The sequence below is a fragment of the Lycorma delicatula genome, chromosome 5 (assembly GCF_047948215.1).
Source record: "Lycorma delicatula isolate Av1 chromosome 5, ASM4794821v1, whole genome shotgun sequence".
NCBI lineage: Eukaryota > Metazoa > Arthropoda > Insecta > Hemiptera > Fulgoridae > Lycorma > Lycorma delicatula.
In genome coordinates this window covers 82242955-82255902 of record NC_134459.1, presented here as the reverse complement: position 1 = coordinate 82255902, position 12948 = coordinate 82242955, and the positions used below count along the sequence as shown (strand labels likewise).

The following is a 12948-nucleotide window of genomic DNA, read 5'->3' as shown; positions in this document are numbered from 1 at the left end:
TTTAAACATGTAAGCTTTTTTAAATAATTTGTTACATTAACTTAATGAACTCCTTTTTCAGAAAAATATAATTGTTATTTCAATCAAATTTGATAAGTTAATTTGTAAATAATAATAACCATACAATTTTATGTACTATTTTGCAAGTATTATACGTTAATATTACGTTTCTGCAAACTAGTATTCTTTGAAACACCCAGAATCTGTTTACGAAAAAGTGGAACCATTTTATTTTAAATTCCCGTAACAGACGAATAAATTTATAATCGACGGCCCGATATCAGTTTGTTTTCAAATGACAAATGTGTATACCAACATGCTTGAAAATGAACCGTTTCTTTCAATACCAATATTAAATTATATTAATAATCAGCTGAAACAACAACAGCATTGCCTAACAATACAATAAACTGTTCCTACAGATTGTCAGTCACACCCTACAGTGACCAGAGGGTAGATCTTAGAGTTCAGTCGCTTACAGATAAGTAACGAAATGCAACCCACCGGGTTAGTCTAGTGGTGAACGCGTATTCCCAAATCAGCTGATTTGGAAGTCGAGAGTTCCTGCGTTCAGCCCTAGTAAAGCCACCTATTTTTACACGGACTTGAATACTAGATCGTGGATACCGGTGTTCGTTGGTGGTTGGGTTTCAATTAACCACACATCTCAGATATGGTCGAACTGAGAATGTACAAGACTACACTTCATTCACACTCATACATATCATCCTCTGAAGTATTATCTAAACGGTAGTTACCGGAGGCTAAACAGGAAAAAAAGTAATGAAATGCAATCTATGAAAAACTGAAATTGATTGTGGTAGTTTATGCTCATTAGTTCATTAAACAATTAAGAACTAATTAGTTCATTAACAACTGATTTTTTTTTTTTTTTAAATAACTATTCCCAGTTTTATCAAACCAGACAGCACAATTAATTTCATGTAACTTAAAACTTTGACATATTTGCTGATCACTTTAAAATGCAAACGTGATTCTTCCTGAAAACTGCACTTAAAATATGTACCATACTGGAATATATTTGTATGTAAATATGTACTAATTAATGAGTAATAAAAAGTAAATCATGTATTGACATTTATAAATGGACACTGTTTATTAAAAACAATAATCTTTTATTCCTAAAAGATAACAAAAACCAAAAACAGGACTGTTTTTGTTCCAACACAATGTTGGCATTATAAGAAGGGACTTGTTATAATTCTGTTGCATTTTGAATAAATAAACAATCTTTCAACCAGTTTATTTCAAATAAAACTAACAGCTCATTTTAGAGAACCGAGTTTTTAAATAATACTATTATAGAATAAATGTGAATTATGGATCTCATTTTACTATATACATAAACATGTGATCAAATAATTTTCTGAATAGTCATTTATTTATTACTTTTAATTATTAATAAAGAATTGATTTTTTATTATAAAATTAGACGTGGATTCTACTGCTGTTATGATCAAGTTTTTTTTACACAGTTCTTTTGTTCATTCAGGTAAATGCTGGAGCAATCCCTTTTTCATCCTTGGAACATTAAATCTAGATAATAGCCTATTTTCTAGTTTCAAGCCATGGAATAAAATACCTGCCATTGCTGACATAATCTATGTGACCTATTTTTATGTACCAGAATAAAATATTATTTATTATCTGCCAAAAGAACCTAAGGTTCGCTAATACATTATAGATGTTCAATTTATTATTTTTTTGCAAACCATTCATAGAATTTAAAACCCCCACATAGCCCCAATGTCATATAAAAAATATGTTATAAGGTATTTAAGAGAATCACATGTGTAGCAATTCCAGATTTAAAGGTCTACAACTGATTGCATCCAGATCCCAGTCAGGTTTGGCATTTTTCAAACATTACAAAATTCAGTTTTTCATTCAATAAAAAAAAAAGGAACTGTAATTGGTTGTTTATATAAACATCATAAATAAAACAAAACCCTCAGATAATATGTCAATTCTGAATACTGGTAAATAAATAAGCATCTCAGGTTTGAATGGGTTTTATAAACTACAGACAGGCCACATAACCTAGCCTAGTATGAAAGGGATGGATAATAAACATGTTGTGAAATGAGACAACACATCCACAGGAACATTGTAAGGCCCTTTACAGGCAGTGAAAATCCTTCTCAGTGACATATGCTGGGGGTATCTTTACTGAAGTTACAAATAAATCATTTGGCACGAATCAGCTCAGATATAAACTGCAGCATATTTTATTTTCCCCCTCTACCAAATAATAAAGAATAAAGTCTATCTCCACCAAAAAATCAAATATACTATTTGATCTTCCTAATTAAATAACTTTTCTATGATTGATGCAAATTACATTGGTCTCTCAAAAACACTGAGAAAAAAGTGCATCATTTTTCTGAAGTTATATTCTTTATGTATATTATAAAGAATTTAGAAAGTAAAGTGAATTTTAAAGTGAATTTTTTAGCTGAAAGAAATAGTTTACACAATAGTAGTGGTGTACTAAATTGTACTGACTGGTTTTTAAACCTTAGTATCACAGCAAAATAAATTAATTTGTAAAAATTATTTAAAAAACTGGCCTTCCAAAGGATCTTTTAAAACTACTAAAGTATATCCTTTTCTGGTGAAATTACCAGCAGTAGTATTATAGTAGCACTATTTTAAAAAGTGTAGTCAATAAATTCCTGTAGTAGTATGAAAAAAAGATAAATGTTGTCAAATAAATTGTGCAGTATGAAATGAGACAAAACATTACAGAATTAACACGACATAAATCAAATGCATTATTTGACTACACACAAGAGGGCTTTCTTGTTAATGAATTTTATTAATAATAATACCATTAGTAACTTTATTGGAATGAAGTATCTGTTCCAAAACATCCTTTGTAAAAGAACTTTCCATATAATTAATTTTAAAGTATCATTTATAGGTTTAAATAATTTTAAATTATCATGCTGTACAATAAATTTAATTTTATCAATCATGTAATAAATAAATTTATTTCATAATCATAAAGTATACTCTATTTTTAGTTACGCTGATAAATAAAATCTCTTACTGTAACTATTACATAAATGTGAATCTTACATTGAGACATCAATTTCTTAGATTTTCAAAATTACATTTTAGTCACTACAAAAGATTAACAATCAGTCTCCAATTTCATTAAATTAACGAACTTCCCCCAAAACATTTTTGGCAGTGGGGGAATTTTACACTCTATATTTCAGTTATGCACTAGTGTTTCAGATTAGTTCAGTACTCCATTAATGTTGTTATCAACTCTTTTTAAAGCAATCAATTTCTCTTTTGTAGCAATCAGTCTCTTTTTTAAATTTTGGTTTGAAGGAAGTAAAAAAGGTAAGGAAAAACTTTGGGTAAGGTCCTTTAATTGGTGATGCAAATGATATCATTATGACTTATAGATATTTTTCATGTTTCAAGTTAATACTAGAGAGTAGATTTATAGTAATAGATAACAAGCTGAAAAATAACATATCACGTTTCAGGTTGCGTAAAATTTGTATTGCGGTAGTATCAGTTTACCGACCCATTATATGCCATTTCTACTCATTGTCGACATTGGAATAACATTAACACATAAACCATATGAAAAGAACGTGATCCAGCGATTCATATGAAATGATATTTGGGATTTAAAAATATACCTATAACTGTTTAAACGTCATATATCTCTAATTAAATAGTTATTTATATATTTTTAGCTTATATCATGTTATAAGATTCCAGAGTAAGAATTTTTGTTATCAAAGTAAATAAATTATTTTAAGTAAATAGATTTGATAATAACTTATTTAGACTTGAAATAGTATATTTAAATTACATTTATGAGAGCTGAAAATATGTTAAAACCATAAAAAACCACTTAGTAGTTAAGCATTCTTTTCAGTATGTAAACAGAATTCCTGTTACTTATGTCTATTACAGATTGCTGGTTTTGTCCTCTTTGGAGTAAGTTGTAGTAAATATTCCTCGGTGTAGACGCTTGGAAGGCATTGGCCGGTCGGCCATTTTGTTCATCTCGTGGTGTGCGTTAGGAGTGATTAGTTCCTTTTTTTACAACTTTTTATATAGGAGTAGCTTTAATTAAACAACTTGCGAAATGACCACCGATAAACGATCTATAGATAAAGATAATTTGCAATTTAATGTTTCCACTGTTATTGTTGATATTGAGGGTACAACAACTTCCATAAATTTTGTGAAGGTACGTAAGCTTGTGTATGGCCGGTTATTTTATTTAATCCAAATTTAAACTCTGATAATTAATTAAAAATACAAAGAATGCCAATGTTAAAATATTGATTAGCGAAATTTTAATTCGATTTTTACGATTCTTTCCCATTGAGTTATGTTTACTGTGCATGTAGTTTGGTGATTATCGTGAATTTTCACGTCGTGCACGGATTTTGGAATTGGGTCCAGACTGATTTTTATCTGCATTCTTTTGGAGAAAAAAAAAATTCCTTATCTGACTCTTTTTTTAAATTCAGATTTGTCCGCATTTAGTGATTCACACGAAGAAAAATTTGTTTAATTTATTTAATTCAGTAATTATTGTCTTAATATATGAGCAGTTATGTCATTAACGTGTATAATAAAACAAAAGGTATTTTGAGTATTCAGTTTTGAAAGTTATCAATTCGCATTTTAATTTTCTGTATGTGTTTATGTATACATGTCTGTTTTTAACATTTTCTTATTTTCAGGTGATTGTAATATAGTTAAAAGTTTCAAGTTGCATTGTACATAATTTATTTGGTTCTTACCTACTACACTTCCTTTATGTATTAAATTAATTCACCTAATGATCCTAAGAAATTGGTGATAAGCTTCTGTTTATTTTGCCTTTTGTAATATTTACAAAAAGGTAAATGATTCTTTATCTAAAATGCAGTGAAAGTTGATTTTTCTCTTTTTTTATTCACCTAGAATCTTTTCATTAGAAATTTCCAAACCATTTTTAAAAATTTTCCATCAAAGGGCTTATTTCAAAACCTACTTTTTCTTTTTAGGCTTGCTATAACCCTAAATTTGCTTTTAAGTGCTTCTTATAATTATTCTTCTTGGTATTTAATCGAATTACCAAATTCGATGTAAAAGTAGCTGATACCACAAACGCTTATTCCTAGCACAGTGTAATTAAATTATAAAGTAATATTACAATTATAATTTTTTTTTACATTAACATGTTTTGATGTTAAGTATGTCCATAACAGTAGCCGTATTTTTGCTTATTCTTTTGAACTTCTGAGGTTTTGGTGTTGTGCCATGAGATCATAGTTTTTCTGTGAGCTTAATCTTATGGTAATTCTGAGAAATTACAATCCTAACTTTATTTCACACTTGCTTATATTACCGTACTAGTATTTAAATTGGCAAATCCAGCTGTAAGAAGAGTTGCAAAAGATAATAAAGACCTAAAACGTACATAATTATCAGCATTATAGCTTGTGCTGCACCAAGGCCTAATGCTGATATTGGTTAACCATCACCTTACTGGTTTTAAACACCCCAATAACCAGAAGTCTGTGTTTATAATTAAACATAAACTCGGCTATATAGCCGGTCAGCTGACATTTTGTGTTGCCATATATAATTTTAAGTAGATAATTTTTTTGAGAAATACTGCTTAATGGCTGGCCTTAGTATCACTAGCTATTAGATACTAATAGTTGTATTTATAGCAAATATGGCAGCAACTAAGTGCGAATATGCACTTTTAGTTCCTGTGAGTACTTAGTTGCTGCCTAGTGCTGAAAAAAATAAATGGGATTTAATGGATTGATCTATTATCAGTGTACAATACTTTCTCAGTCACATTTTTTTACTTGGGTTTTTGTTACGTATACAAGTCTAAGTTAGGACAGTAATTGCTCAGAGTTACTTATAATATGTTTTGCTACAGTTGAGCTCTAAATTTTTCTTCATAAGTCTTTTTAGTTTTACTTCCAAAATGTTCTTTTAGTTTTTTTTTATATTTATTAGTATTTTGTAATTATTTGCTGTCACTACCACCTACCATTTTTTGTCTTTATCATCTTTTCACAATTTTATACTCCCTGCTTCAGACTGTCAGTTGTTCAGGCCTATCTTTTTATTTTTCTACATTTAATTTTCACCTTTTTTACCCATAATTTTTTCCCCGAATTCAATTTCTTAAAGTTACCTATTCGATTTTTACTTTTAATTTCTTTTTGGCATATTAATTAAAGTCTGTCTTTTCTTCAAATTGCCTTTCTGTTCAGTTTCTTTGTTACTGATTTTTTTCTTCTATTGTATCTGTATTTTCAGAAGCCCTCTGTCACTTGATAGGCATTTCACCCATTAGGTTTGTTGTGCAGCTTCTGTACAGGAAAAATCCCTGGATTGCAAAGGAAACCTATCAGATTATCAATAGGCCCCACCATCAGATTACATAAAGAATATCTATAGGTACCAGCATCACAGACATAGCAGAATTCAACCACCCAGAGAACATAAAAGGGATGAAGGAAGGATAAGGTAAAAAAATAAGTGATGAGTGTATAATTCCTCTGGTGGAACTGCACTGTTTGACAAACAATACCTTCCAAGGCATTGCTCAGGGCCTTCCTGGCAGAAGGGGTTAAAGTTCAAACTCAAACATATTTTTCCTCGTTGAGAACAGCCAATTACTGTATGCATGCCTGTGGTGCAGGAACAACATATCTGTAAGAGAACTATTAAAAGCTGCAAAAAACATTTCTTCAATTTGAAAAACCATTGATAAGCAGGTTCATACTTAGAGAACACTCCCATCTTTGGAATCATGTGATATTAGCCATATAGATTTGTGCAGTTAAATTAATTGTTTGAAGAAATTTATGCTGCAGAGATCTTTTATTTCTTAACTTACATTTTATTATTACTTCGTCATCAGAATCCATCCTGCTCTTGAATAAGTTTTATGTTCTTTAATTAATTTGGTTTCTAAATCTCTGATTATATCCCACTCCATACTTTTTTTTTGTTTGCTTAATCTTTACCTCATAACATAACTATTTTTAGTTCTGCATTTGTGTTATTAGCATATTTTTTTCTTCATGTGAATAAGCTACATTTACTAAATAAATATCACCTCATTCACTCCTGTTACTAAATATTGTGCCTCATTTATTTGGTATTTTTCTATTTATGTGATTTTTTATTTCTATATATACATTTATAGTATTTTTTCTTATTTCTCTTTAACAATCTTCCTTTTTTTCAAAAAGGTATCCATTAAAAATACATTAGACTTGCCATTATCTGAGGTAATTGGGACTGACACCACTTCAGTTATGAAAAAACTCTGATATTATGCAGGTTAAATGCTACTGAGCTAAAAATAACAAAAAAACTAGTTAAAAATGTAAAGAATTAGTTGATTATTAGGAGAAAAAAAATGTAAAACATAATTACAGACCTATAAATATGAGATTATTTTTAAAAAGTCTTTGATTGATTTTTGAGTCAACCTCTGTACTTTCTTGGATGATGCGATGTTATGCCAACGTAGTCAAGATCATATATCATGTGGTGTGGACTCTTCCTGTTGCTCTATGTAAGCAAGAGTGGCTTCAATCGCTTTCAGCTCATTGGAGTGTAATATTTTTAGGGTTATCTCTTCCGTATCTTTGTCTTCTTCACTATCTTTAGCATTCTTGACCTTATTGATAATTGTCTCATCGGTGATCTTCATCTGCTCATCTTTATTGCACCAATCATGGATATCTTCACTGTTGATTTGGTCTTATCTTCAACAGGTAGTTTATTGGCTAGTTGCACTAGTTCACTTACATTTTCCTGTTCTAGCACTTTTTTTGAGGGGGGTCCTTCAAAGTCAAATATATTCTTCCAAGATTTTTCAATGGTAGTGGTTTTCACCTTATCCCATGCTGAACCAATCCAGTATGCTACAGCTTTAATGTGACTTTCTTTAGAGTCTCCTTAACATGGCTTTAGAGCCTCCTTAAAAGGCCTTCATCAGTAATTTCTCTTCATAGTTTCTAGAACTCCTTCGTCTAAAGGTTGTATAAGTGATGTCACATTATCGGGAAGAAATATGGCTTTAACCACCACTACACAGTTCTTTGGGTGAGTGTTGGATAAAAGTTAACAAAAAACACACAGCTTGTATTTGCCAAAAGAAATTGGACTTTAATTGTGTAAAACAACTGAACTTATGTTAAAGCGTAACCTTAAATTAAATGAAATTAGGAAATAAACATAACTTAATTTCACATAAGAAATATCAACTGAAATCAGCATATCAGTAATAATATTAAAATAAGAAAATACATGAATATACATTTTTTAAATACACAATTTAGCAAAACCTGAAAACAAGAGAACATAAAATACTTTATTTCCAATTAGATACTTAAAATATAACATCAATAGAGAAGTGTAACTGGAAAACAGTTGCACTACTGACATATACTATAATATGAAAATTAGCAATGAACAGATGTCATTAACTTAGAAAAAATAAATTACAATAAATTTTACTATTGGCACTGGCCTTTCCTGATTTATGAATAACAAACTTATCATTAAATAATTAAAAACATGTAATTCTAGTTTAGTGTAGAAAAAGGCCACAATAATATTCTAGTACAAAAAGAGTTAATTACAGTAATCAAATTGAAATAAATAAACAGGTAAATAGAGTTCATTTAGTAGTAAGCTTTCTTGAAAATATAAAATTACAAAGAAGTCCTAAAACATAACCGCACATCAGGAGTAATTTGCTTTAGGTTAATTTACGAGAAGTATTATGAATACAGTTCATGAGTAGAAAAGAATTAATCTCGGCGATTAACAAGTTACAAGATTAAATGATAGAGTTAATTACAATAACAACAAATTGAAATAATTAAGCACGTAAATAGGTTGCAGCTGAACAATGACACAACCTTATATGTCACCTGTCGTGACTGCACTTAAGGTTTTTAAACTAAACTTGAAAGTGAAAAGCATAAGGTACGATGAACTGAATGTTCCACAAATTTTAATGATAAAATAACTGTTTAACGTAATAAATAATGAAAATTGAACTTGCCTGTAGCACACAAATATTAGCAAGAGACGAACTCGTGAATGAAGGTAAATGAATACATTCAGTAATCCTGGGTGTAGTCCGCAGTGGTGTATCAGGAATACAGGGGTGAGACGTGGTGTCTCGAATATGTAGCAACGAGTTGGGAGAGATTCTGCATCGATGAAAATGTAATCAGCAGCTCGAGAAGATTCGGCGTTGATAGAATTGGCAGTATGTAGTGATTGAAACACTATCCACAGAGACGTAATATAGTGAATTTGAAGAATAACTTAACAAAGAAACGAGGTAAAACAAAATATATAGATCGGTGAAATCACGAAACGCTGACGAGTAGAACTAGAGAATATTTAGACAGAGAAATACTACAACGTTTATAAGAGTATGAAGACGACAAAGGTATTAACATTATACGAGAGTGAGAGAACATCGAAGCCTGGCCCTCCAGCTTGGAGGACCAGCATCCGCACAACGTGAAAGTCAGGACTAGAATGACCAAAGCTGGCGTGGTGAAAAGTAGGGGAAGCGAACAAAGCAATGGACAGAAGAGTGTGTGTGTGTTGACAACAAGAGAAATGTCCTAGTGTTAGTATGAGAACGATTAGAGAAAACGTGTGGAATTCGGGAATGAAGACATAACAAAAAATAATTTACAAGCAAGCAGAGCACTAAAGAATTACGTAAAATAAATTTCTGAATACGCAAGTTGAAGAAATGACATCAGGGCAGACAAAGAGAAATAGACTTCTAGGAACTATGACAATACTGAAATTGGTGAGAATAAGAAACACTAAAGACTAATATGTATATTAAGACTAAACAGCAAGAAATAATGCAAGATATGAAATACGTTGTCACCAAAATGATGGTGCAATCAGCAAGTCAAACTGGAGACTGAGAGAAATTGATATCGAAAACAAACACCAACAACCTATTTTAAAAATATACGTAGATAAGCCTTACAAAAATGCAAAATAAAATTACCAAGCCTGTAAACTGCAAGACTCGACCACAGCCTTTAATTCATTGAAATAAAACAACTTTACGCAACGGCGTAAACAGTGAGACAGCGCGTTGTCCAATAATAAAATAGCTTTCCTGGGGAGCTTAGTTTTCTTTAAAAATGCTTCAGTGACTGGAACAAATTCATTAAAAAAAACCAGTCACTAAAAGTGTGGCTTTTCATCCATGCACTTCTTGGTTGCAGTATATTGTTGGCAGACCATTGATTTTGATATTTTTAAAGGCTCTTGGGTTTTTAGATTTTCCAATAAGCAGAGGTCTTAGTTTCAGAAGCTTTGCAGGTAGCCAGAATTGTGACTTGCTCTACTTTTTTAAATCCAGGAGCAGTTTTTTCAGATTTTGCTTCTTAGTTTTTTGAAGGTACATTCAAAAGTTAAGACCAGTATCATCAGAGGTAAAAATTTGATCTGATGTTAATTCTTTCTTGAAAACAATTTTTCCCATTTTTAGACTGAAATTCTGCAACTGCAGATAAGTCAGCTGACACTTTCTCCCCCTAACATTTAGCTGCCTTATGTCTTATTTCTTCTTCGACCTGTCAAGCCATCCATCACTTACTTGCAGTGAATGTTTCCTTGCTGTCTTTAATTACCTTGTGGAACTCAAGCGCCTTATCTTGAAGCATTGGCCTACTCACTGGACTGCCCATCCCTCACAGCTGTGAAAACCTAAAAAAGTCCTTCAGACATCTGCTCGTAATTGCCCTTCTTCAAAGTCTTTTGACTCAAACCACTGCCACCACTTTGCAAAATTTGTAAACTAGAAATTTCTAGTTTACAAATTTTTCAATTTCTTTCAGGTTACTTTTCTAATCCCCAACAGTCACTTCCCTAACTCCCAAATCAGCAGCGATATTTTTAATTGACTTAGCATTCTCCAACCATTTATTGCATTACATTCCCTTTAAGAAAAACTACAACTCTTCCATTTTCGATTCATAGCACACACAACCAGTAAAAGCCCAAACTTCAACACACTGATACAATCATGTTTAGTGTGAGCACAGAGATAACAAACATGACGGGTGACTGTGACAATGCTAAGATTGTTGGGTGAACTCAAGCTCTGTAGGAGAGAAGACCTTGGATGTCATGTGTATAAACATCGCTTCTCACTATGATTGTCCTGCTTTATTTTTGTTTCATCTTCCTATGACTAGCTTGGTTAACCCGGAGCCTCGGTTGACTGGGATTTGGATAATCACGAGTCTTATGTAATGCTATTTTATCTGTTGTAGTATTATTGTTTGTATTGAATTCTGCATTTTAATTTTACTGCTATGTGTTCATAGTTACGTAATTATAATCACTAATGGGATGTTCAGCGGGTTGTGAAAATGTATTTGCAATTAACAGGGTGAAATTTGAAATACCATTTGGTGTTTACAAATTTCATTAATATCAACCAATTTTTTATGACCTTTATCTTCAACCCATAAAATATGCACTGGCTGAAAACCTTGAGCATTTTACCTTATTGTAAAAAATTTAACATTTTACTGTTTTAAACTTACTGGGCATGATGTAGTATATCCTCAAAGTTAAGAACAATATTTTACATTGCTCAGTTTTAAAAAAAGAGTATTTCGCTATATTAGTAAAGTTAAGTCATCTATTTGCTGAAATGCAATGATAGAAATAATGCTATGATCTCTCTGATTTGTTTTATATTCTTCAGAGAAAATACTGGTTTTATACCAATTACGCTGTTTAAAAATAATGTAAATTATTCATTGTAAAAAAGTTGTACATTTATAAATTAAATTGCATTCAGACAAAAAATACATAAAGAGATATAGTTGAATATATATTATGCAACAATATTAATTGGATTAATTTGCATAAATTACGATTGAAGGATTTAATCATAAAAATGAATTATGTTTCAATAAATTGATCTTGGAAACTGAACAGCAAAAATAACTATTTTACTTTTTAATTAGCAAGGCACCATTATATTTATGCTTAGATTTCAGTGTGTTAAATGTGTTGGAATCATGGCTGTAATGCTGCAGTGTTAGATAGTGAAGCAGTTGTTCAAACAAGTCTATTTAATTTTTTGCTTCTGTGAATGGGAACTCTTCACTGACAGACAGTTGAGATTCTCAGCAGTTTTTCATTCACAACCATTTTTCTATCCCAGCTTTAATTTGTTGTATTCCTTGCTGTATGGTGAATAATATTTTAAGGAGTCCTCAAATTGTGTTCAGCTTAAAGTATGGATAAAATGAGTTTAGCATAATGTTGAATTGTCAAACTTTTCCCTAAATACTTCAGTGAGCAATTCCTTTTTTATATATTTCTTACCACAATGAGCATTTTAAGCAACAAACTTTACACATTATAGCAATACTATCTGAGGATTGTGTGCACGTGCATGCTTCAACATGTTGTTGGATAGGGTAAAATATGGATAAAAACTTATCACATGATAAATATTACTAAATAGGTTGTGTGGATTGAAAAAACAGATTAAAGTTTGTGTTGTCTATTTTAGAACATTATTGCAATGAGTTTGATTGCTTCAACAATTATAAAGAGTTAGTTCAAACCTAATTACAATAATAAAGACTATGATTATTATCAGTATTGGTATTAATGTAGCTGATTCTTTGTTGCCACTCTTCTGCTAAAGTAAATTAATAAAGTTCAGCTTATAAAATAATTATAATTTAAAACTGTGAAGAATCAGTTGGATTAATGTCATTTCAATGTTGATTGTAAATAGTACAACTTCATAACTTCTTGTATTGACTACAAACTTTATCCTAGGCTGCTAAATTATTTTTCTTTGTTATAATCTAACCTATATTGTTTGTTGTTATAGAT

General features: G+C 30.7%; 1 protein-coding gene across 1 annotated transcript in view; it reads left to right on the top strand.

The window, feature by feature from the left end:
- The first annotated feature begins 4025 nt into the window (after positions 1 to 4025).
- The window catches only part of Enoph (enolase-phosphatase E1), a 37010-nt gene continuing 28087 nt past the window's right edge, over positions 4026 to 12948 (top strand). The window contains exon 1 of the mRNA XM_075366501.1: positions 4026 to 4243. Coding sequence (XP_075222616.1) covers positions 4139 to 4243 — 105 coding nt within the window. The 5' untranslated portion in view covers positions 4026 to 4138. The remainder of the gene's footprint in view (positions 4244 to 12948) is intronic.